This window comes from Falco rusticolus, chromosome 10 (genome assembly GCF_015220075.1).
Source record: "Falco rusticolus isolate bFalRus1 chromosome 10, bFalRus1.pri, whole genome shotgun sequence".
Classification (NCBI taxonomy): Eukaryota; Metazoa; Chordata; class Aves; order Falconiformes; family Falconidae; genus Falco; species Falco rusticolus.
The window spans coordinates 4931136-4955813 of record NC_051196.1 but is presented as its reverse complement, the minus strand read 5'-3'; the positions used below and the strand labels follow the sequence as shown (position 1 = coordinate 4955813).

General features: G+C 41.7%; 1 protein-coding gene across 5 annotated transcripts in view; it reads right to left on the bottom strand.

The window, feature by feature from the left end:
- SERGEF (secretion regulating guanine nucleotide exchange factor) overlaps nucleotides 1-24075 on the bottom strand; it is a 157597-nt gene extending 133522 nt beyond the window's left edge. For 4 of the 5 annotated variants that reach the window (XR_005106485.1, XM_037402163.1, XM_037402164.1 and 1 more), the window contains exons 1-8: nucleotides 24022-24075; nucleotides 22128-22266; nucleotides 21238-21393; nucleotides 20803-20897; nucleotides 18620-18680; nucleotides 17166-17279; nucleotides 16795-16857; nucleotides 13257-13415 (exon numbers count right to left, since the gene is read on the bottom strand). Coding sequence is in view for 4 of the 5 variants with exons in the window: in XM_037402163.1 (XP_037258060.1) it covers nucleotides 13257-13415; nucleotides 16795-16857; nucleotides 17166-17279; nucleotides 18620-18680; nucleotides 20803-20897; nucleotides 21238-21393; nucleotides 22128-22266; nucleotides 24022-24045 (811 nt within the window). In the remaining variant the exon portion in view is untranslated. The remainder of the gene's footprint in view (nucleotides 1-13256; nucleotides 13416-16794; nucleotides 16858-17165; nucleotides 17280-18619; nucleotides 18681-20802; nucleotides 20898-21237; nucleotides 21394-22127; nucleotides 22267-24021) is intronic. The other variant, XM_037402166.1, reaches the window with a different exon arrangement.
- Between the last annotated feature and the right edge of the window lie 603 nt (nucleotides 24076-24678).

Genomic DNA, 24678 nt, shown 5'->3' with positions numbered 1-24678 from the left:
CACTTGTGCATGTACTAGGCTTAAGTGCTAAAACATAGATGTCAGTCACAGTATTTTCAGAGCACTCAAAAATCCGGCTAAGTCAGCTGAATGCTTAAAAATACACAAAACCCCCACGTACTAGAAAATACCCCATTGCAGATACTTTAAGACAGAGATACAACTTCATGTTAGAGTCATTCCTAGCACTCAAACTATGTAAACCCTATGTAACAAGTACATATGACCAACTGAAATTTTTCATCAGACTTGTGTTACAAGATTGTTTTATGGCTCCTCACAAGTGGAACGATTCAAAGAATAAAGGCCACCAGCCTACCAAATAAAACAAGTGGATAAAATCTCCTGGCAGATCTCATACTTCCCAAGTATCAAAGAAGGGGAAAAAGCCCTTCTACAAGACTATAAATCTGGTACTCAAAATTCACAGCTGTTGATATCTCCCCTGTATCTTGTAACATCTTACCTCAACTTCACTTTTTGAAAAGTACTTCAAGGTAACCAGAAAAGAAGAAGCCAGATATGGGATTTTTCCTGTTTGCTTTCTGTTTTTTAAGAAAAAAAAGTCCCAAAAGGCACTGTTTTGCAGAAGCACTCAATTGCCACTAAGCTCTTTTGTGTTCAAATAGTAAGATTCATTAGCGAGCATAAAGCCTGAATACTCAATTACTAATCAGGAAATGTCATTCAAAGGTTATGAAAAGGAGTATTTAACAGTCTTAAAAGGCTGCTAGGGTTAAATGAGATCTCTAGATCAATGCATGTACCTGCATAGACCATGTATACATAGGCAGCTTCTTTCAGAACTTGAGCTTAGTAAGTGCTTTAAATAAAATTATTTGAAAATGCGATAGCTATTGTACACATGTCCAAAGACCAACAAAACTGAGGGGAGATTAAATATACATTGTGTTTAGCCACTAGTTGCCATACCGATTAGTTAACTATTATGTAATGATTGGTTTCAACTTCCAGCTTTTTATTCTATGCAAAGTGAGCGCAAAGCTCACAATACACTTACTAAGTATTTGAACTGTTTGTCCGAGACCACCTTCTATCCACTTTGCCTAACTGCAAAATTTCTCAAGTGCAAACTCTCACCGTTTGCCTGTTTCACATCAATTCTTTACACTACTAAGGGGTTTGAGTTGCCAAAATTTCAATCAATCCTATCACCATTCCACTATGTGCAACTATGTCATGTGATGTAATAACATTCAACCCTCAATTAAATAGCCATTTTTTCCAGATCTCTCAGCTGAAAGAGGTTGTAGGGAGGAACCTATTCAGCTTTTTGCTGAATAACAGAGTCTGATAAAGAAGCATCACTGTGGATGGCTGCTGGGACCCACAACACACCAGAGTCTGTAAGTTGAATCAAAAGCTGAGAGGCAGAAAGGACATGACTCAAGTTATACAATCTCTGGCCCAGTCTGTCAGAGCAGCAACCAAACAACAGCAGTCTTGCAAGTTACTTATTCCACATTTGGATCTTTTTCTAGTAATATCAATGAATGTGGAAGCTGGAGGCTGCTTATGACAGAAGTTAGTGTTGATTTTCTCTTGCCTTTACCTTTGCTTCTTTTCCGCTTCAAACAGGACTGAGACGTTAGTATAATGCAAGTGAAGTGATTTCAGTATGATTCAGGAGAAATGGTTTAACACAGGAAAACAGAAATAGTTTAATGAGAGAGCAAGTGTCTCAGTGCCAAAAGTTCCAGCTACAGGTACACAGAAGAACCAGAAAGACAAGGACACTTCTGGTCCGATTCCTCCTCTTCAAAGGAAATTTGTGTCAGCTTTGTACCCTGGTTACACAATGGCTGTGAAAAGGTAAGCGTGGCCAAGAGAATTATCATCATCATGATTTCAACAATTTAATTTGCTTTAAGGGAAAAAGAATGAGTAATTGAAAAACTCAAGAAAGATCTCCTAGCTAACTAGCTGCCCTTCTCAGCCCCGAAAAACTACAACTTCTTTTAAATTGGTTCTAGTGGTACAGCATATTGAAAACAGAACAGCACCCCGTTTACAGGTCTCCTGTATACAAGCACCATAAGAAGGTATTGCTTCGTAACACAAAAGGAAGCTACCACTGCCAAGAGAGTCCAGGTGAAAGCCTTTCAGCAGAAACAGAACCCAGACACAGCCTGCACATAACTATGAAGAGATTTTTTGCTTTCCTGATAGGAATGGTCGGGAGTACAGGCAACCAAAGCCACTGTCAAACAAGTAATTACCTTTTTGTGATCAGTTAAGCCTGTCTTCCAACAGCCAGGGATGAGAGGTTTCCCTTTTAGCTTTTGTATTCTTTCATAAATTCAACTTAATCTACAGTTCTCAGCCTGTTTTTCTTGGTATCCTTCACTGCTTAGCGCCATCATATGTTGTTGGTGAGGTCCCGTTAGAACTTTATTCTCTATAATCTTCCACATACTTGCTAATGTATCCAACCTTGTTTATTACGTTTGCTAAATATATGGCTAGCCATAAGCTGCAGCAATTCAACCACAGAAACCCAAAAAAAAAAAAAACAAGGGGGGTGAGGGATGGAATAGAGAGAGTAATGAATCCCTTATCTCACACACTAATGATCTGAACAAAATCTATACCACATCCACGTTTTAAAGGTTCATTTTTCTGAAAGCTTTTTAAAGGGCAAAGTTCCTTCCAGTTAGGACAGACACTCATATTACTTAGGTCCACAACATCACTACTTCCAACAGCAAAGGAAAGGATATTAAAAAAAAAAAAAAAAAAAAAAGAAGAGAAAATCAATATATTATAGCCCCTCTTCCCACACATGTGGTCTATGCTTGAAAAGCCCCAGAGTGTAAAGTTGAATGACAGCTGACTCATTCTCCCAACTTGTCCTATCATGGAGTGCTTAGTAAAACACATCTCGACAGGACTAAGCAAGCATAAAAGCATGTCATAGCCAGGGAATCTGGACAGGCTAGCCCTATGCACTGTGTCTTCCCCTGCTACTGGGGGAGGGGCATTCTATGGGCTGCCACACACATAAGATGAGCAGAAAATATCTGCGAAGTTTGTCATAGCTGTTTCCCTCCCGTTTCACAATTCTTCCTAAAAACGTTCAGCATTTATCATGAGCTAAATTTAACAAAAATCCATTTAAATCCTACTCTCCGTAGACCACCCGAGTCTCCATTTGCTAATGTACTCGCAGTATAGCTTACAAAGGGGAATTTCAAGTAAATATTGAGATAGTTTTCTTTGTCCTTAATGCCGATCACTAATATTTCTATTTTACAATGAATAGCTTCCATCAAAATTAGTGACAGTTTAGCATCTTCCTGATACCTCTCTCTTGACATACAAAAGATATAATATGGCATGGCATGCACAACTACTTACTGACCAACTGAAAGTTGGTAAGAACAGGGATAGGGACCAAAGAAACAACACAATTACTCAAAAGATATTGTTAGCAAGCTTTTGTGAGAAATCTTTGTATATGAACTTCGAACACTTCATACTAACTTTTCAGAATGTACCTTTAGATCAAATCGAACCTCACCTCCTCCGCAACCATCCATAGAAAGAATTTATTCCAGACTTTTACCAAAGTCATATAGAAGTAACTCCCAGCAGGGAGCAGCAGAAATAGGAGTGTAGAATCACAAAGCAATATACAGACACACACACTCTCTAACTTTGTAACTTTAAAAAAAAAGTCAAGGAATTATGCCAGACCATGAAACCAAAGAAATTGCCAACCCCTTCTAGCTATTTAGAGCTATCTAGAACTCAAATCCATACAATTTTGAAGATAAAATCCAGGGTGACTTAATGTTCAGTGAGCTATAAATACATTAACTTGGTAACAAAAGCTGAAACTGAAAAGCAAGGAAAAACAAGAGACTCTATAAGCCAGAGTCAGCCCACAGGTTTTGTTTATTCAATTCTTGTTAAAAGAAGAACAAAATATATAAGAAACATGTTTGTGTTGTAAGACAGAACTAAACAACAGGGGCTGACACAGAGTAGGATGTAATACAAGGCTCCCGTTGTGCTGGTGAGCCATAGCTGCCGGAGACAAAAACCTGCTGTGCCTCAAAAGAGCACACACAGAAGAACCACCACTTACTGAGATCTATCTGCTGGCAGAAAATCTTCCCTGAGATTCAGTGTCAATCTGGCAGTTAAAAGAATAATCTTCTATAGTAGCCCTGACAAGATTACACACACAACCCCCCCCCTCCCCGATCCTTCCCAAAGACAAAATGGTATAGGATTTGGCTGCTTAAGTCTCACTTGAAGAAACCTTCCATAAACTGTCTGCAAATTTCAGTTCCTTGCAGCTTGAAGAAAGAATTCCCACCAAAACCCCAGGAACAGATAACAACATGGTAAACTTCATAAATTGCTGAGGAATAAGGCTCTTCAGGTCACTAGCTCAGGTTTTCTAGGTTTCCTTGGTTTTTCCTCTCCAGTATATTCTACTTCAGTTAATTCTTGACTTATTCTACCAGAATGACCATCTCTCTGATCCCATGAACAAAATAAGGTCCAAAACAAGTAAAGAAAGGAGATTGACTCACATGAAAACACAATAAACCTCACCCACCAGAGTACAAAGATAGTACTGACATTTTTCCAGGCCAGGGTACCTGCTCAACCTCCAGCCCAACTGCCAAGGCCAAGTAAAGCACAGCATATTCTAACAGGTCCTTCAATTAAAATGAAAATGTTCCATCTAGACAGCCCAACAGCACAAGATCACAGAGGAGGCAAAGGATCTTACTGTAACTTGCTGAAGGCAAGGAGGTTAAACATTGATAAATACTGAGGAAAGGGGGACGTTGCAGCCCGACTCCATAACAGCACGTTTCCAAAGTTAATCTCTGCAACAGTCTTCCCTTCCACTGAGGGTTCCCTCCTGAGGACTGGCTGAATCTGTACACAACAGGCCTCGACAACTCCCTCCAGGCTGGGGCTACAGGGATACAGGCTGTGTCACGGTTGAACAAAAAGCAGGGAAAGTGATGCCAGAAACAGGAAAACTGAGCTTCCATACGTCACTAATGCTTTTCATTCTTGGCCGTATTTCCCGGGCACCTATGAAAGAATGATGCCATGGAATCTCCCCAGCTCAGGAAGAAGGGAGGGGGAAATCAAGGTTTGTTCCCACCAGCAAAGAGTAAAGAGGATTTAATGTAACTCTTCCTGTAGACAAAGCAGACTCAACCAAACTGCAACAACAGAAACCAGATCTCAGCAGAGCAGAATTCTGGATTGCTATAGAAATGGTTGAAGACTATATAAGGAATCTGGACATCTGCCTTCAAAGCTCTCAAAAGCACAGCATTAACCTAAAGAGGAGCTCCTTCTAGTGAGGACATTCTCTCCTCAAACAGGAAGAAAAAGGTACCACAAGGCTGCCCAAATTGTAGTGCTTGAGAACAAATAAAAACATTTATGCACCGATTGATCAGCATTACTGTGTCTTCCCCAAAGCTTTTGCATTAATTGGATGATTCATGACTGGAAAGGGACTTTCTGTCCAAAGAAGAGATTCCTTTCATACAAATTACTTAATAAAAATCAACTCCTCACATCGATGTATTCACAGAAAACAAGTACTATATTACCACAAATTTCCAGAACACTTTGTAGTTTTACACATGTATTTTGCAGAGCTTAAGTACTTACTTACGTGTCTCTATAGAAAAAACATAAAATAAATCCGTATCAGAACGTGAACTCAACACACCTAAGATTAAGCTATGTCGAACATCTTGAACAGACTTAAACACCAATTCCACACCTGTAAATTCTTATATGTATCCATACAATGTTAAGCGAATGCTCATTTTTATTTTAGACACGTGCTCTCCCAGACACCTTACAGTTTCCAGAGTATCCACAGGGTGCAAATCTGCCACAAATTTCATCCCAAATCTTGGAAGAGCTAGTACATTCCCTGTCCCCCAGCAGGCTGCCACACAGGAACAGATTTCTTGAGTAACATACTGCACAGTTCCCATCAACCCCTACTTCAGTGGCTTGTACAAACTTTGCTCAAAAATTATCATCACGAAAATTGAAACAGCAGTGAGAGATGTGATGGAACAAGAAGCCAGCTTTGAAGACAATGCAGAAAATAAGGCAATTTCCATACACATCTAGAAACTTTAATCCTGTTATTGTACACTAAGTTTCCCACAGATCCCATAGTAATTTCTGCAAACCTTTAATTTCTGAATTAAAGAAGCTTGTGCATTTCTTTCTCTCCTCTTTCCACGCTCTACCCTTTATAATCAGATGCAAGACCTGCATGATAGGCCCTGAGGTTTTAAAACTTGCCAGTGAAAAACAGATGCAGCTGAAGTCATTTCTTTCATGTAACCAAATATTCCACTATCAGACTGTGAGATGCAGATGTTGTAAACTAACCACATCACCAGTGTAAACTTAGAAAGTGATGACAACGGAAAACACACCCAATATATGCACTGAAAACTTATTTCATGATCTACTACTTCTCCCTCCCTCAAGCTTCACAGTTTTCAGGGGCCAAAGTTACATTCTGCTCCTTCTAACTTGAGCAATTTTGGTAATTAATAGACCTTCCCACTTGGGTTCTGTAAGTGCTCCTAAGAAGCCCTAGAACAAATACATGAAGTGCCACAAGGGCTCAACGGTGGCAACATTTTCCAGTTAGATTCTATTCATTATTTCAACTCAGCTTTCTCCTTGCCTCTCCTGTTCACTTTGCTATTTTTCTTTGTAGTCTTAAGCTCGCCTCTCAGCATTAGAATAAAGCATCGACAGCAGAGGCAAATCTTCCACTCTCAAAGTATCCTAGCAGAGCTGCCACATCTGCTTGGACCAAAGTCAGAAGAATACTGGCTTGCCCACCCACCCCAGTGTAAGTGCAAACCACGTAACTACAGTGGTTCCAGCGGCACTCCAATTCAGTCACCTGCAACCAAGCATCTTTTAAAAAAAGAAGGGAAAAAACCAACCCACAACACTACCATCAGGTGTATGTCTTCTAGAGGTTACGCTTTGGTCAAGCAAACATTACTGAGCTTTGCACTGGGGCATACAGTCTGAATTCAACAGTATACTTTGGAATAATTCGTATGATCTGCCCCATAGCAGATATTTCTGCTTTAAAATCTATGCATGTTCAACTGATATTCTTTGTTGCTTACTCTTACCATGCACAATACTGACAGGATTTATTATGACAACAGGGAACGTAACAGGAAGGCTCTGAAGCTTAAGCTCCCACTGCTTCGTAACACCAAGCTACAGCATTGTAAGAAGGAGGGAAGAACAACCAGACACCACAAACACATAAAACCAAGACCACAGAAAATCAAATGCATTTACCAGATTTTAGTTAGATTTTACTTAGCCTGAGGCAGATGAACAAAGGCTTTTCTTTCTTAAACACTCATTTTGCAGGTTCCCCTTCACAGGGGTTGAGGGATTCCTACCAATTTGCAGGTTTTGATTTAGTCCATTTCCCAAAACCCAGCATTGTACCACACAGAACACAGCTACCTCACGTTAAAAAGAATCTCAGGGGCTCCAGTTTCATCAAACTTGTTTGACTGTCAGCTATAGTAGGTAAAAAGAGGGAAGTCCCCATAAAAAAGATGCCTTATCGGTATCACAGACAAGCATTTAAAAAAAAAAATAAATAAATAACGAGTATTTGCTGTCCTAGGGAGCTGCTGGCAAGCGGGAGGTGAGGCGAGCGGAGCCGGCATGCGGCGGTAGCCGGACCCCGACTCAAACGAGCGGCCGAGGCCCCCTAGCGGGCCGAAGCGGGACTGCAGCCCCCACCCCACCCCCCGGGCCCGCCCCGCCGGCAGGTCGCCCCCGGGCCAGCCGCTCCGGAGCGGCGCTGCGGCCGGCCCAGCGCTCGGGAGGCGGGGGGGGGGGGGGGGGGGGGGGGGGGGAACGGGACACGGGGGACGGGACGGGGGACGACACCGGTCTGTCTGCTGCGGGGGCACCACCAGGAGCTGGGTTCTGCCTTACCACCTCGGTCTGTGGTCATCTAACCCCCACAAAACCACCCTGAAGGGTCTGACATGTCCAGGGACACTGCAAGGCGCACAAATCCAGATGCACGTTTGGAAGGGCGATTCAGAATATTATTCAAACTATGTCACGGCATTTTGTTCTTCCAAGGCCTTTTTAGCTGTAGGCAGTTTTGCATAGGCAGCAGAAATACCATTTTAACTGTGTTTTTAAGGTACCTCCTTCTGGACAAAAGAGCTCGGAATTCTTCATCTGAGCTTAAGCAAGGCATAATTTCATGTGTCGGTACATGAAAAATAGATTAGTGAATGTATTCAGGACACTACTTAGATAATAAAACAGGCCAGAAAAACTTTATTTATTAGGCAACCCAGTTAAAAAGAAAATAACTTGTTTTGAATTGAAATTGGCGATTTTCCTCTAAGCCTTTAAAAGACCTTCTCCTGCTATATTTAGATTTGCCTTCAAGTCAGATCAGTTCTATCATTTCTCCAAGTAGCCTAATTTACATCTCTAGCATTACAGGCCACAACTTAGCTCTCTTTGAAACGATCTAAGTAATAACTTCTCTTTCAGTAGTTACCCTCAAAGGGTTTGTAGCAACTTGAGAAGGACCACAAATTAAAGTTGACATTGTTAAGCAGAGCGATGCAAGACAGCTGCTTCTTATTATTCAAAAATAATATCACCTCTACTGCAGTGGTGCTCCTTGTGCCATTAAGTGGAGTGCTGGAAAGGAAGCAAACCATTCTACAGAGCAGTGGCCTGAGGAGAATAATGCTTGCACTTGGAGTCCAAGGCCAGAAGAATCCACCTGGTCTGCCCTTCACACAGAGCAATAACAGTACTGCCCTGCCGTAATCGAAAAGCATGCCTGAAAGTCACTTGATACAAGCATTCATACAGAAAATAGTAACCAAACCAAAGACACTAACAAGTTCCCATCTTATCATCAGAGACCTGATCAAAAAACAACCAGGGTCGCTCAATCTTCATCTTTCTGGATTAACCATCATTGACAAGGACCATCACTAGTAACGAAGTAACGTAACTTATTTTGAAAGTGTACTAGTGGTGCTGCAAAGCTTAACTGGGTTTCTTTCCTCTGTAGGAATAAGTAATCAAGGCAGAAAAAGAAGTAGTTGCCTGCCTTGAAGGATTTTGTGAGTTATTTTACAGTACGGTTATGTACAATGGGAATAGTCCAAAAGACATCTCTATGATCAAAAAGAATAAAGAATTGTAGCTGATGAGGATGAAAACCACAACATCCTATGAAAACGTTCTTTAACGTCTTTAAGTCAAGCAATTCATTTCTCGGGAATTAACTTCTTGAATCCGAACTGCTTTGATAGAAATAGCAGCAAATGAAAGGAGTTGGCCAGACTGTAAAGGGAAGTGACAGGAAACAGGACTTCCAAAACAGCTGCTGAATGAAGGAGAATATAATATATGAAAGAGATGCAGGTATTAAAGTGATTTCAGGTGCAATTAGAATCCCTTTAAGGAGCATGGGGAAGAAATGAAGATGGGCCTTTTGCTTAAGTTACAGCGCAAAATTTTGCCAACAGAATGAAGGAAAAACAAAGCAAGTCTTGTAAACAGGCTAGTTTATGTAAGAGGAAAAGTTAACACAGAAGAGGAAAATATTTATGCTCTGTTCCTTCTTTTCTGATAAAAAAATTGATAACTTGCTTTGAATGACTTTAAAAGTGTCAAGCCACTGCATCCATGAAACTGCCCACTACTCCTCCAGATGGTTGCTTTTAACATCATCACTGTCTCATTTACTTCCCAGTGTTCATTAGTTCTGCAGTCAAGCACTGCTTATCTGGCAGATAAAGATCAAAATGTCATTTTGAAATGGCAGAATTTGTGATTTTATGCATGAACAGTGTCCAGCTTTTATCCATCCAGTTTCTTCCTGAGTCTTTCCAATTAGAAAAGTTTTAATTTACTGTCAAGACAGCTGCAGTTAAGAATGTTTTATTATTACTACTCTGACCAGGATTAATGTTCTGGGAAAAAAAATCCGAACAGAACTCTAAGTATTTGCAATGGCCTCTTAAAATTCCACTACCTTCTGTGCAGAACACAACACTAGACTTCAGATACAGTAAAATATATGTTAAATATATGTTAAAACCATTAATTTTTGCATCACGGGGAAACCATTAATTAAAAATATTACCCATCCTTTCACACAGCAAAATCCCTATACACTGCAATGTCTTTCCAAAGTATGTTCACTGTGGAAGGTAGGAACAGAGAGAAGCATCATACAATATCCCTTCCTTTTTCCTGTGTCCAAAAATCACTCCGTTTTGTTCCCACTAACTGTGTAATTCTCCAGAGTAAAGCGAGCAGGAATTGTTTATATCAGTAGTCTCCAAAGCGGAGTGCATGCAGCCCAGGGGACATGTAAGACAATCCACTGGAGAGCAGGAATAAGTACAAATATATTAGGTGTGCATGCTCAAAAAAAATGTTACTAATAGGGCTGCACAATCAATAGAGTCTGGAGACTACTGGTTTACATGACTTCAGCACCAGGAAGCTGAAACAGCATTTCCTCCTTTGCTAGGAAGAGGTAAAAATAACAGAGGGAGAACTGCATGCAAGAAAAAGTTTTCAAGTAGGCTGCATTTTTCAGTTATTTAGCTGCAAGTTTAATCACAGGCAGTGAGTGATCTTTCAGAAACAGTTAAGTGTTTGGCTCACACTATGTCTAGTAGTTGAGCAACTCTTGAAAATCCCATGAGATTCTGACTGGTATCTAGAGGCTGCCAAAGGCCATTCAAAATCTTATTCTGGATGATTGAAAGTCAATGGACCTGAACCTTAAAGAGATTTAAAATTCTAAATACATAAAATTCAGTTTCAGCAATAACTTATGCCACTGCATCGCTTGGCCAGTTTTCTAATGCAGATATAAAAAGTCAGCTCATTTTTATTTAAGTTCCTTTCAAACATTAATGGGGGGGGGGTGGTGGGGTGGTGGTGTGCGGAATATCCCTGCTAGTCACTAGACACTTCTTTTTCTTCTTGTTAAAAATCACCTACTAAAATACTCACGTCAGTGCTGTAATGGCCATGGATTACTATCAACTAAATGAAACAGTAAGGTTACCAAAACTTTGGTGAAGTTTTACTTCGTCGGTATGCATTATTAAGAAATAGTGAAGCAATGCAAACAATTTTTGAAGAGTCTTGTCAACATGAAGTTATCCTGACTAATGTCTTTTTTTCTACCATTTCTGTTCCAGTGAGAATGACACTAAGCACTTTATTCAAGAATACATTGAGATAAATTCCTTTACTCCACCTGAAAAGTTTTGAAGCAGCACATAGCATCGATTACAGCTCTGAAATTCAGTACAGCATCCTCTAAAAGGCAGAGTTAAACATTTCCTTTAAATAGCTAAGAGAGCAACTAGAGTAACACAAGTTTTTACATGACATTTCTTTCATATACTTTGATGTCAAACAATGAATGCTATGAAACAGAACACAACCGATTTGTTTTTCTAGTTATGCATGACACCCCTCCAATATCTAGCACCAAGAGCTCACAGTATATCGTAATTAAAACGACACTTTTCTCACAAAGCAAGGGACATTACTGCATAACCATTTCAGGATTTACAGCACAAATTTAATAGAACCCTTAAGCACATGCTGATCCCTGGGCATGTAAGAACTCTATCTAAATAAAACTATCCATGCTGAAGGCTAAGCACTCCTTGAACCAGTACCCATACCTTCAGAACCCAGTGAATATCAGCAACAACACATCTGTGGCCCCTTTTGCAGTTTTCCTAACAAACAGGCCACATGCCAAAAGACCAATAGGCTCTGCAATCTCCAGTGTGACCCTAGGCAAAATGCTCTCATCTGCTCTTCATTTCCTCACCTGGCAGTTTATACAAAGCAAAAGTAGAAATGCACATAAGCTACCCCTGCTAATATAACTCTTGCTGTTTTGTTTGTTCTGTGGAAGACTTCCATCCTCTTGTTAGTCTTAACTATCACACCACAATGCAACAGAAGTGAATAGCACAGACTATTCACACGTGAACACCAAAAAATAGTTTGATGCCTGTCTTACCTTTCCAACTCATATACCTTTCTCTCCTGCCTTCGCATTTCACAACAGAGCAACAATACAAATGCATTCAGATGACTTTCATCAGATCGATCACCCTTTTGCACACGAGTGTCATTACTACGTAACCTTCCTCTTGTCTCTTCTAAGAATCTAACCCTACAGCCCTCCACATGTGTCAAGCGTTCATGCTATCCTCACTGGTACAGCTTCAACATTTAATCTTCTTTCGTTTCATCTTCAGGGAGAGCTTTTCAAGTCTAATGATATCTCTTTTTACCAGTCTTTTCTAAACATTTTCTAGGTTTGACCACAAACACACACATACAAGCCAGCTTATTTTAGTTTATTGACTTTCTTCTGAACACATCATTTCATTTGTGCCTAAAACATTTAGTAAAGAGCAGCACACAAAAAAAAAGCTAGGCTCACTCCTGAAGTACAGAAATGTCAGTACAGTTGTGCAAAACCATGTAATTTGTTTCACTTGCAATGAGACCAGGTTATCTCAGATGGGATGGCAGAAGCAGAGGGTTCTCTGCTACACTGTTCTTAAGATCCATAGCTAACACTCAGGTAACCTAGGAATGATACTTACTATGCCCCCATGCCTTTCAGACAGGCACTTGCTCAGGATTATCTTCCCCACCCCCCAAATTCCTGTGCCCTGAGAGTTTGCCCGTATCTTCCTGCCAAATACCGTCCCATATCTTGAAAGCTGCAGCCATATTTTCCTAACTCCCTATTTTCTGAAGGAAGTTTTCCACCAAATTCTTTTCTCTCCAAGAAGATGTCATAACTCACCCTGCAGAATGATCTTTAGAGGCTCATCTATATTCTGGTATACCAGTAACCTGATGATGCAGAGAAGCTGCATCCTTCTGGTGTATACACGTAGGTGCTACTGCATTTACGAAGATGCTAGGCCCTCTCATCTACAAGCACAATACTTCAGGGACAGAAGCCAAAGGATGTCTGTCCTCACCATTTTCAAGAGACAACCACTGCTCTGGTGAAATGGCAAAACTGTGCATCCAACCACTATTAATGAGAAAGAACACTCTATACGTGAAATAAAGGCAATTTACTGTTTTGGTGCCATGTTACTGCTTTTTAAGTATCCTACCTGTTTGTGCCACCAAGTGGGTCCAGCCACTCCAAACTGCTCCAATCTTTTCATGCGAGAAAAAATGAGTCTCAATCTTCTTGGGCTCAGTAAGAAAGATCTCTTTGCTCACTAGCTGCCCATGTTTGTTGCTACCCCAGACATACAGGTGTCCTTCATCTACAATAGACAGAGAAGTAAAATTTGTTGACAGTGATATACATAGAACACCACCAGATACAGGCTCTATCTCAACTCAGTGATGTTGAGGAAAGAACAAGGCTTCATTCACATTGTGTTTTCACGGTATGCTTTCTCCTACCATTCTTTACCACGGGCACGCACACTGTAACTACGATATCAGAAACCAAGGGCCTAACGACCTGTTTTGAGGGCTACACCGACTCCTGAAACAACCAGAGCTTTCATTCAGGTCAGACTGCCTAGACTTCATTTCTACTGCGAGCCTCTCAAAGAGGACTGAAAGACGTTTATAGCAAAGGCCAGTTTTTATTAGAAAACTAACCACAGTAGTCGACTTCTCTGAGACAAAATAAAAATAAAAAAATCAAAGCATCCTGGGGACACTCACTGAGCAGCCCCTCTCAGCCCACTCTGTTCTTGCAGGCCAGCTTTCACCTCCACCCCAAAGCTTTGATTCAGTCCAGTAAACAACTTTCTGAATTGCAGCAAATAATTTAACTCCCCTCCAGTACCTGGGACTCTTCAAAGCCTGGCTGGCTGCTCCTGCTTTGCTTTACAGTCTTCCAGCCTCTCTACAAGAGCTACAAACTCCTAACTCTGCTCGTAACTCTCCTGTCTTCTTCAGCTTGAGCTAATTCAGTAAATCCCTAAAGCAGGGACAGTTTAATGCTCCCTGCCTCACCTTGCACAGTCACTTCCTAGACGAATTGGAGACACAGCCATGAACATGCAACCAAAGCAGGTACCACCCTGCCACACAAGGCAAAATTAAAAATATTATCATGCCTCAAAACAGTGCTAGACAACTAGCGAGAGACTTCTGTAAGTAACCGCTTGTTTTCCCCACTCCTTTTCTAGAATAAGCATTTGAGCAAGTGCACACTCCAAAATTCCACCCACAGGTATAATTGTATTTACAGGAACATCCACATTGCTTTGTACCTTTCTCTGGTGCATGTTGGAGTTGCTCACAGCCTAACAACGAATTGACAGTAACAAGATGACTGTTCAGATGACATTCTGCCCAGGTTCTAGGCCTCCATGTTAAAAAAAAAAATATAATCCACAAGAAACACTCAACAGAACACAAGCTGCATCAGGCCTCCTGAAGTCCTTTGCCACCCTATACAAGCTGCAAGCGTAAGAAATAAGTCTTACATACACAAAGTACATAATCATGGGCCCAAGAAGACCAGAAGCCATATAATTTGCAACATGGAATTGTTCAGAGCACATGTCCACAACACTCGAGGCTCCTGGAACTCTCAGGCCAGCACAAGCACCATGACAGAAGTTAATCTTTGGCAGGGGGAGGGGGGGCAGGCAGGGAAGTAGGACTTAGGCTACAATATATTTAATAACCCAAGTTTGGCAACAGTAACAGAAAGAACAAACCAGGAAAATTCCACCATACACATGCTGGCAAAAAGATAGAAGGGGGGTGAGGGGAAGCCAGTATTTGTCAAGTTACATATTACTGACAGCCATCCACAGGACTTCATGCACTCCTCATTAAAACAACACGACTGAAATGAAAATTAAAAACAAATAAAGCAACTGTTTCATTCGAATTCTCCACTAAAATTGATAAATTCTTTCCCAGAATGAAATACATACAACTTCTGGAGAGAGAGACCAAAAAAAGGAGGGGAGAGGTGAAGAGGTGACAGAAACAGCTTGTTTCAACAAAGTAAAACATCATTTGTCACTCTTGTTTCCACAACTAATATGCACTGCCTCTGTCACCTCCTTTTCTTCTCCAGGTGAGTTTGCTTTATCCTGGGAAATGTCACATGCTCAACCCTCATCTCATTTCTTGAGTAGGTTTTAACAAAAACTTAAGACACTAAGACTTAGCACCATATTCCCATCACTGGAGGGTTCAGACCAGTTTGGATACAGGTAGACTACCATCCTTTTATATAAAGAAGCCACCAGTTATGTTTGCAGCAACCCACTTCCACAGTTGTATCAAAAGCCTGCCTGACTGCAGGTGTTTGGTATCATACCAGCAGGTGGCTCATGAAACAGAGCCAAAGAAAATGGTATCACAGCATGAAAGATTCCTAGAAAAAAAGAATCCCCATTTACATACTACACCCTGCAGTAGTATCTTTCCTATATCGATTATCTTTAAAACACAACGTATTTTAAGCAATAACAAGTATCTTGCAGGATGAAGGGCAGCAGCAGCATCACATTATTAAAGCCTTTGACATGTACTTTGTTAATCTTGGTACCCCTGCTGCCAAATAGACTACTCTCTTAAATAACAAGCAAAAGCATGACAGAATAATCTGTTCACTCTCTGAATACAGAGTGCTAATCAGGTAAAGTAGACCCTGTTTGTCCTTACAGTTGTTCTTCACTAATCACACACACACTTTGCATTTCAGAATTCAATATAATTTACATTTTGGATCATCTCCCTATACAACTAAATCTCTGTAGATCTGCATAAGCAAATACTCCTTTAATGATGACAGAGGTACCAGATGGCTGCATATTTGCTAAGAACTTGTTCCTATGAAGATTGGCAAAGACTTATCTTCATAAGGTTCAATATATTTTCCACACTTCAAAACTGTAAGATTACAGCATGAAAAGCTATTCTGTTTCCCCTTCTCTCAGTCTGCTTAAAAAAAAAAAAAAGTCTTTATTAGGCTTTCATTAGTGGATACTAATTCTCCAGCATGGGAGCACTACCTAAAGATCAAAGAACAAATGCTAGACATTATGGAAGTGCCTAAGTGATTAAAGCAACTTCCTACTGCTTTAAATAAGCCTTCTGCTCTTACACTACCGCACACAGATCTGCACGCTGTTATATTAGAGCCACCTAAGATAGCTCCAGACCACCTCACGTCACTGCACAGCAGAGCGCTGTGCAAAGGCATTAGCTCACATAGCAGAAGCAGGAGAGCCACAGCAGCCCTTCCTGGGACACCCAGCGAACATACCCTTTCTCCATGGACAAAGGGTTGCACTGGTTCCAGCACTCAACCATCCAGAGCTACCCAATCTGCAATATAGAGACTTACCCAACCATGTGCCTCCACAAATCCTTTCAGAGTTTCTAACCATTAAATAAAGCCCTTATGAGTACGTAAGGGTCTGGGCTCTAAGTCACACGTGACCCCAAGAAAAAACACACAGGATTCACAGAACTGAAAACAGGAATCTAGCTCTTAAGAAAAAGAAAAGTTCTCAGAATCCAAAACTATTACTGAACAATTAACCAGTACTAAGTCAGATCATATTTTACTGGTCTCACCAAAATTAACCAAAATGTTTCCAAAGCATAAAACCTTTATAGGCTCAGATAAGGACTTTCACTTCTGTACCCAAGGCCTACCTGTGAGTAACACCGAATGATAGGAGCTTGCAGCAACTGTCTTCACCTTCACATCTTCCAGGCCTACAGAAAAATTAATCTCATTAAATTTGTACAGCAGGTACCATTTCATGCATAGACATGCACACAACTGTAACAGGATGATGAAGAATTTTTTAAGAAAAGCCTTTGCTTTTGGGCCATCGACATTGCAAGACTCACTATCATTTTCCCCCACAGCTTATGACCTTGCAGGCCCATTCTGTCCTTCAGATGCTGCACTACATGTTGATAATAACAAGTGGCTTTATAATAAAGAGGATGCTACATATCACTCCAAATCACATTTCTGCTCTACCCACCTTTACGAAGGAATCAGATTCCTGAAATACCTGTTACTTTGCAGGGTTCCTTTGCTGTCAAGAACAGAGGGAGGGTTTTTCCTTGGTTTGCACGCTTTGCCTGAGACGCCATGCCAGTGCCCCACTGAAGAACCAAACCGCTCTCTTTCCAGAGTAAACACAGATAGAAGAGATTAAAACATCAACCACCAACAAAATCACTTAACTCATTAATAAGTTTTAAAGGTACATACATTTCGTTTTCACTGATTCAAATTAATACTTTTAAAAGACCTTTATGCCAAAAACATACAGATAAGCCTTATGAAGTCATCAAGCAACAAACAAGCAGTCTTACAATACATGGAAGAAAATAAAGATGATACTAAGCAACCTGTCTCAGCTCTGAGGCCTATATTAGGATGTTATTGAGGACTCAGTGACAGAAAACCCATAGCTCTAACACCTCAGGAATGGACACAATGTATTTATTACTGTAAGTTTATTGTACTTTCTCTGCATGCTAATTTGTTTGTGCAGTCCAGCAGAGAGGGACTGCAGTCACTTGTCCTTTCCTCAGGAGCTTTCATAAACTTCACCTAGCTCTGAATCAAGATGTTCACTGAGTGCAGAGCTCAGGAAAGCTTAATTCCCAGTATTCACACAAGCACCAGAGATCCCACTCTTCTTCCAAGTGTCTCCTTTGCATCTTCAGCTAGACTCCACTACCTGGAAGCCATACTAAAGTTCATGCAAAACTAAGCAAAATAAAAAAGCACATGTAGTTTGCTATTCCTCAATTTTAAACACAACCATGTCAATTGGAAGGTTTTGATTTCTAGTTATTCCATAAACAAACTCAAAGTCTCTAAGAATACCAGGAAAAATATTTAGACATTATGACACTCCCAGATACACACACAGAAGACAGTGGGAGAAAGAATCAAGAGGACATGATTTTCAAAGGTGTGTGAATGAAATTAACTCCAAGTAGATTCTCCTCCCCAATAAAAGTTTCATTCTTGTGATTTTTCTAGGTGTCAAATTCATCATTAAAAAAGCCCATTTCATGTGCAGTTCCATTTTGAAGTATCTTATACAAATCTAAATCCATTATTTTGCATATTATAATGAATTAAAAATCCTAAGAACGTATTTTGATTGACCAGAATTTTTTTCCAGAAAAACACTCATCATGTTTTGTTTCAGAACGGGAGAAAACAAAACAGTAAGTTTTTTACTTTGTTAATTAACTCTCCCTCTGAATTCCTGGAGAATGATTCTTCACCACCAACTGCAGGAAGACGTTTCTAGTGTGTTTATTATTCACGTTAATTTGTACCAACATCTTCGTACAAGACTTTCAGGAGTACTTTCCCTGTGATATTTAAAATAAAGAGAAGCTAAGATAAATTTCATCTCGTTTCCCTCCCTCTCTCCCTCCAAGCCATTAAAAATCCATTTCATTTGTTACCAAAATGATACTAAAATTATGACAGATTTACCTGTAGCAGCAAGGGCATGTCTCAGTCCTGCAGCAACATCCACCACCTTCTCTTTGAGAGACTACTCAAATAAAAGAAAAATATATTTTAGTTGCTTTTTGCATTTAGTGCCTCTAAAAGCAAAATATACCAACAGAAGTGGAACACTACAAAAATAGCTCTCAATTCCAGCCTGCATGTCACAATGCATATCAACATTCTGTATCACAAAGGAAGTAAACTTGGGCCAACAAAAATAAATAATAAAAAAAAAAAATCAAGCAAAGCAACTGGATGTACAGCTTTGTGGCAATAAAACAAAAGTCACAGTCAAAATCTTCACATGAAAGATGGAACCTTGGCAATACATATAAACTCCGTGTTCCTCAAGAATTACACCAGAACCTCCATAACAAATACTGGTGACAAGCAGTAATAAAAGTTCCATCAAGCTGTTCAGTCTTACCAAGTCCTGCAATCACAGACAATACCACCAATAGTACCACCTACACCCTAAAGGCTGCCCAATATGGTACAGTCTTCTTCCGCATGAGCAAGTCATGCATGCATAAAATTAGCAAGTTAAGTTTGCACAAGGTACTTCAATTCTGGCACTTCTTCTCACAGATGTAACGCTATTTAAAATAGATGGCGTCAAGCTCAAGCATTTAACAGGATACAAAGCAAAAGAGAAAACACCCCAAATGAATGCATGGTGTACATGGTCAGGGAGGAGACAGACTCAAGTTAGCACTGTCAATACCAGCCTTTCTAAGGCACCATACTGGAATGGTGCTCCCAAGAAACATCAGATGAGTTAACCTAGGTAACCCCTAGTGAACAGGGGTTACCAGCTGTCCTCCTACTCCTACATTAACAAAGCAACAAAGGAGTATCTGGCAGGAGTCATGAAGCTAAATTTCTTGTCCGAGAACCCTTCCTGCTCTGAAGTTACTGCTTTCATTAGACATAAGAGGTCACATGGATGGAAAAGAATTTCATTACTGTTCGCTAAATAAGAAAATACAGTGTAAATTAGGGATTAATTAGAACTCTTGTGAGAAATTTGTTTAAACTGTTAAGCTTACAGCCAACAACAGGAAAGCTTTTCTGATGTTACAGAAGCCTCAGTACCTACCAGTTAAAACATTGTAAAGCAATTAATTTGGAGCTGTTCCGAGCTCCCCACTCAAGACTCAGCAGGGCCTCACCTGCAAACATCACCACACATTTCCACATGGCTTACAAGAACGACATGAGTCGGAGTCCAGCCTTTAGCATTTACAACTGAAGGTACCAGACCACAGGGAAATTGTTATCTAACTTTTTCATCCTGTTTCCTTGGAAACATGATACTGGCGGTCAGATAAGCAAGTCAATTTACTTGTCAGTTCCTTTACATGAAAAAGTAAAAATAATTTTAATCTCAAAACTGATAAAATTAAAACGTATTCTCTGAGGTCTAGCTTTCCTGCAGCTACATACTTTCTCACACCACTATTATTTTGGGGGTGACCAAGCTTATTTTTATCTAACTGTTTTTACAGCCAAGAAATACTATCACAGTCCTTGTTTTGGGGGAAGAAACTCCAAGTCATAAATACACTCCAAAACCCAACACATGCTTAAAAACACAGAACTGTGCTTCTGGTGTGACAAGAGCAATAGATCAAAAGAAATGGCATAGTTAACTTCGTTGAACTCCATCATGCAGCTTGATTTTTTCAGGGGTGGATTATTGTTGTTTTGAACTATTAAGCACAAATGCCTGACAAGGTACAGTGAATGCACATACCCTTCACATAGCAAAATTATCTAGTATCTTACCAACTTGAGGCAAAACTTCAGCTGGAGTAAATCTGGAGTTTCACTGCCTTTAGTATCACTTTTACATCACCTGAGCATCAGGCTCATTCTGCAGATGTTACCAAAATACATTACGAAACACTATAAGCCATAGTGAGAGAGATAACTTTCTTCTAGAAGTGAGCAACTGCACACAACAAGAAAAGCAGCCTTACCTCCTCATTTCTGGGTCAATGACCATTTTTAGTCCTTTACTTTTTAAGTTTACTGTAACAGGCTTTATAAAAAGAGTTGAAAAGCCTGGCTTTAAAGCCCACTGAGGTCAGGTGACCTTCATAAGTTACTGGAAACAATATGAAGCACAGAGCTCTAAAGCACAATTCCTTTTACATGTTTACCTCAATCTTTTGTGGAATCAAGCACGGACCTGAAATTTGAGGAACTCCTAATTGTCCAAAATTGTTAGACCCACAGGACAGAACTAGACCAGATCCTGCAAAATGAAGCATTAGAGCCCAATCAGTAAATCCCTAAGCAAAAGCAAACCAATGTTACATTCTAACAAGCAAAGTACCACAGCCAAGTAGCTCAAAAAAGGACCTAATGTGTCCTGTCCCAAAGCTCCTGAGGCTATAGGCTTCTGGTCTTCCACACCATGTTCAATAAAGGTCTGAAGTTCGCTGGGATACAAGGAACATGGAGCAATTTAGTTTGCAAGGCAAGTAGCTTAAAACCTGCGAGCACCTATGTATCACACAAGCAAGAGTAATGTGGAACTTTCAGCATGCTCTCTACCATCAAGTTATTTATTCAGCTCACAGGGACAAACTTACCTACTAATATGATTGTAAAATCCCAGCCACAGGCAACTTGTTTTACACAAAAGCCAGACAGGGCAGTGCACAAAGTAAAACACAGTACATCCTCTGTGTGATTCAATCCCAACTGCCCATCTTTGTTATGGCCACATACAAAGAGTCCTCCTGAACCTGAAAGAAAAAAAAGCAAAACAAAAAACAACAACAACAAAAAAATCATGTTGTACTTCACAGACTAAAGAGATAAGTGTACATCCATGAGATCCTGTGTCAAAGAAGGACAGCGATTGCGTGTTATTTTAGGCCCTGCAATCAAGTAAAAAGAAAGAGAAAATTATTTCTGATGCATCAGAAACATCTCTGATTAAGTACAGCTATGGAGAATTAGGTTTGTCAAGGGAGACAATCCATATGGTAAGACAGGCACCTCTCACTAAGATGCAAGATGAAGCCTTTTTTTTATCATATTCACATCTGTCTGTATCCCTCCTTTCCCATAATAAGTTATGGCATACAGCATACCTTACAAAACCAGATGCTATTTTTGCTCCATACCTTAAAACTTCTCAAGATTGAACAGCCTGCCACCTGATTCCTCCCTCTGTCCCACCCTCCCATCCTCAATACAGAAAAACTGACCGCTTTGTATGAAAAGCTGCTATATGAAACAGGTTAAGAAACAGCCCTCACATAGCCATACAGTAACCACACAAGATACACAAACCGGGAAATTTCCCAAAATACTGAGTTAATTGGCACAAGAGGAACCTGTTTCGCAATTAAGACTCGTACTTGCTCAGAAACACAAGCCACAGATAGGTGGCAGCATCAAATCAACAGGGAAACGCGGAAAAAAAAAAAGTGTTTAGAAGTCACACACTCCTTACAAAGTGCAATGTTTTTACCAGTGATAACTGCAGAATGTCCCCCTCCTCCAGTAATGCTTTTAACGTCTTGACATTTGCAGGAAACATCTTTCAGTGACTGAGGTACCAGCACATCCTCTTTATGACCAAGACCAAGTTGTCCATAGCTGTTTGCACCCTTCAAATACACAGAGAAAAATAACACATTTTTTAAGAACAAAAAAAGATGCACATCTGCTCCTAAGAGCAAACAAGCTCTTAGGTCACAGGTTAACCTGCCAGTATTTGCCCCTGAAAATCCCCCAAAATGGCAATCTTCATTCTTACTGCTGTCACACAGGACCCCTAGAATTACAGACCAGGACTGTCCTAAATTTCCTGTCATTAAGACTGCCTTTGCAACTCCAGTATTTTAAGAAACATACTGGAATATATCCTGGAGTAAGACTAACTGCACGCTAAGAGTTATCAGGATGATTACTAGCAGATTCCCGCTCATCACTAAGATCGTATTCATGCCAATGCTTTCTGGCAGTCCATGTCCAAAATGAGATCAGAAAGACACATAATCTTGTTCTGGAACCTAAACAAGTAAAGCAGAAACACTTATCCCTCATTATCTAAGTTTTTTAACTTAAAGCGGTCAAAATGAAAACATACCAATTATAGTTACTATAAATTTATAAGTATAAAACTATAGCCACTAAACTAATCCTAGAAAGCAAACGCTAACAACATGGTAAGGGCGTCAGGGATTTTCTTAGCCAATTTAAGCTCTATTAAGCATCCAACTGTTTGAACAGCAACTTTAATTCACAAAGGTGGGTTCAGTAAATTCTGTAGCCCACACACTGCAGTAACAGCAACACTCAACATCAACGCTGCTCCCAGCTAGTGATCCCCAGGGGGGCCTTCCCTACCTCACTTGTGCCCGCCCCCCCCCCCCCCCCCCAAGATGGAGCACCTGGTGTATCTTACAAGGACATATTTAACAAAAAAAACATTTTGTACCTACAAAAACAACGGCATTTTAAACTAAAGCTAAAGCTGCTCGCCTCATCCCATAGTTAACAGGTGGATGAGGTGTCAGGATTTGAGCTCAACAGGCAGATCGAACTGTCTCACAGCCAATACTACCAGCAGACACTTCTAGAGTGTTACTACTTCACCGACATAATTCTTTTGAGAAGGTATGTCACAAGCTCTCGTTTTCCGACATAATTCTTTTGAGAAGGTATGTCACAAGCTCTCGTTTTAGCCTATAACTTGCAATGAATTTTCAAGTCTTCAAAAGCAGGCAAGCTGAGATAAGGTGCAGAAAGAAAACAGGTGCCTGAGGAACTGAGAGCCCCAGGGGCCTGCCCCAGCTCCACTTCCAAGGCTGACAGGTTATTTTTACCAGACACGACCGCCACAGAGCAAAACGAGCTCCCAAGGAGAGGAGATGCCCATTTAATGGCTCTAGGACCTCCTTTGCTCCCCAGGTAAAATCACAGTTCTGCTAAATCATGGAAAATAAATAAATAAAAGCGCTATTTCTGTCGAAGCGCGGGGTGCTGGGCCCCGGCCGCAGCGGGACACAGCCCGGCCCGGGGCCGCCCCCTCAGCGCGGGGCCGCCGACCCTGCCGGCCCCCGGCTTCCCGCCGCCTCGCCAGGAACAGGGGGTCCGTGAACCGCGATAAGGGCAACTCGCCACAACTTTACCACAGCTTTATTCTGCCGGGGTTTTTTTCTGGGAGGGGGAACCTTGGTCCGCCCTTCCCCGGGGCAACGCGCACGGCCCCGGCCCCCCCGACCCCTGCAGCAGCCCACTGGAGGGCGAGCAGCTGGGCTCCGCGTCCCGCCCGCCGCCCCCGGGGACCGAGCGGCTGCGGGGCAGAAGGAGGCCCCGGCTCCCCCCGGTCTCCCTCACAGTGCCGAGCACCTGCTTACCCACGCGAAGAGCACGGGCTCCATGGGGCCGGCGGCCCGCAGCCCTTCCCGCCGCGCCGCAGGCCGAGGAGGAAGAGGCGGGCCGGGGGCGGGCTCCGGCGGGCCCCGCCTCACACCGCGCCGCCGCGCCCGGGGCTCTGTGGGGAGCGCGGCAGTTACCTCAGGGCGGCCGTCATCTTACGGGGTGGCCGCCAGGCAGCCCTCACCTCAGGGCGGCCGTCACCTCAGGGCAGCCCTCACCTCAGGACGGCCGTCACCTCAGGGCGGCCACCAGGCAGCCATCACCTCAGGGCCGCTGTCACCTCAGGGTGGCTGTCACCTCAGGGCAGCCATCACACGACGTCGCCTGAGGAGGGCTGTGCCAGGAGCGGGAAAGGGCAAGGAGCCGCCGGCCGGCCCCCGCCACAACCCTCGGGGGCACCTGTGGCAAAAGGTTTCGGCTTCCACCAAGGACCTCCCCAAAAGCCCCACTGCCTGGTCCTGCAGTGCCCGGTCCTGCTGGGCTGACAGCAGGGGGGCACCCCCCAGGGCCCAGGCCGGCCGAACTCCTCCTCAACTCACCCCTTTCGACAGGGGAAAAAAGGCAAAGCCTTTAAAAAATGAGGGGAAGACAAGCCACCCCTCAAACACACACATAATTCCACTCAGAACTGTAAG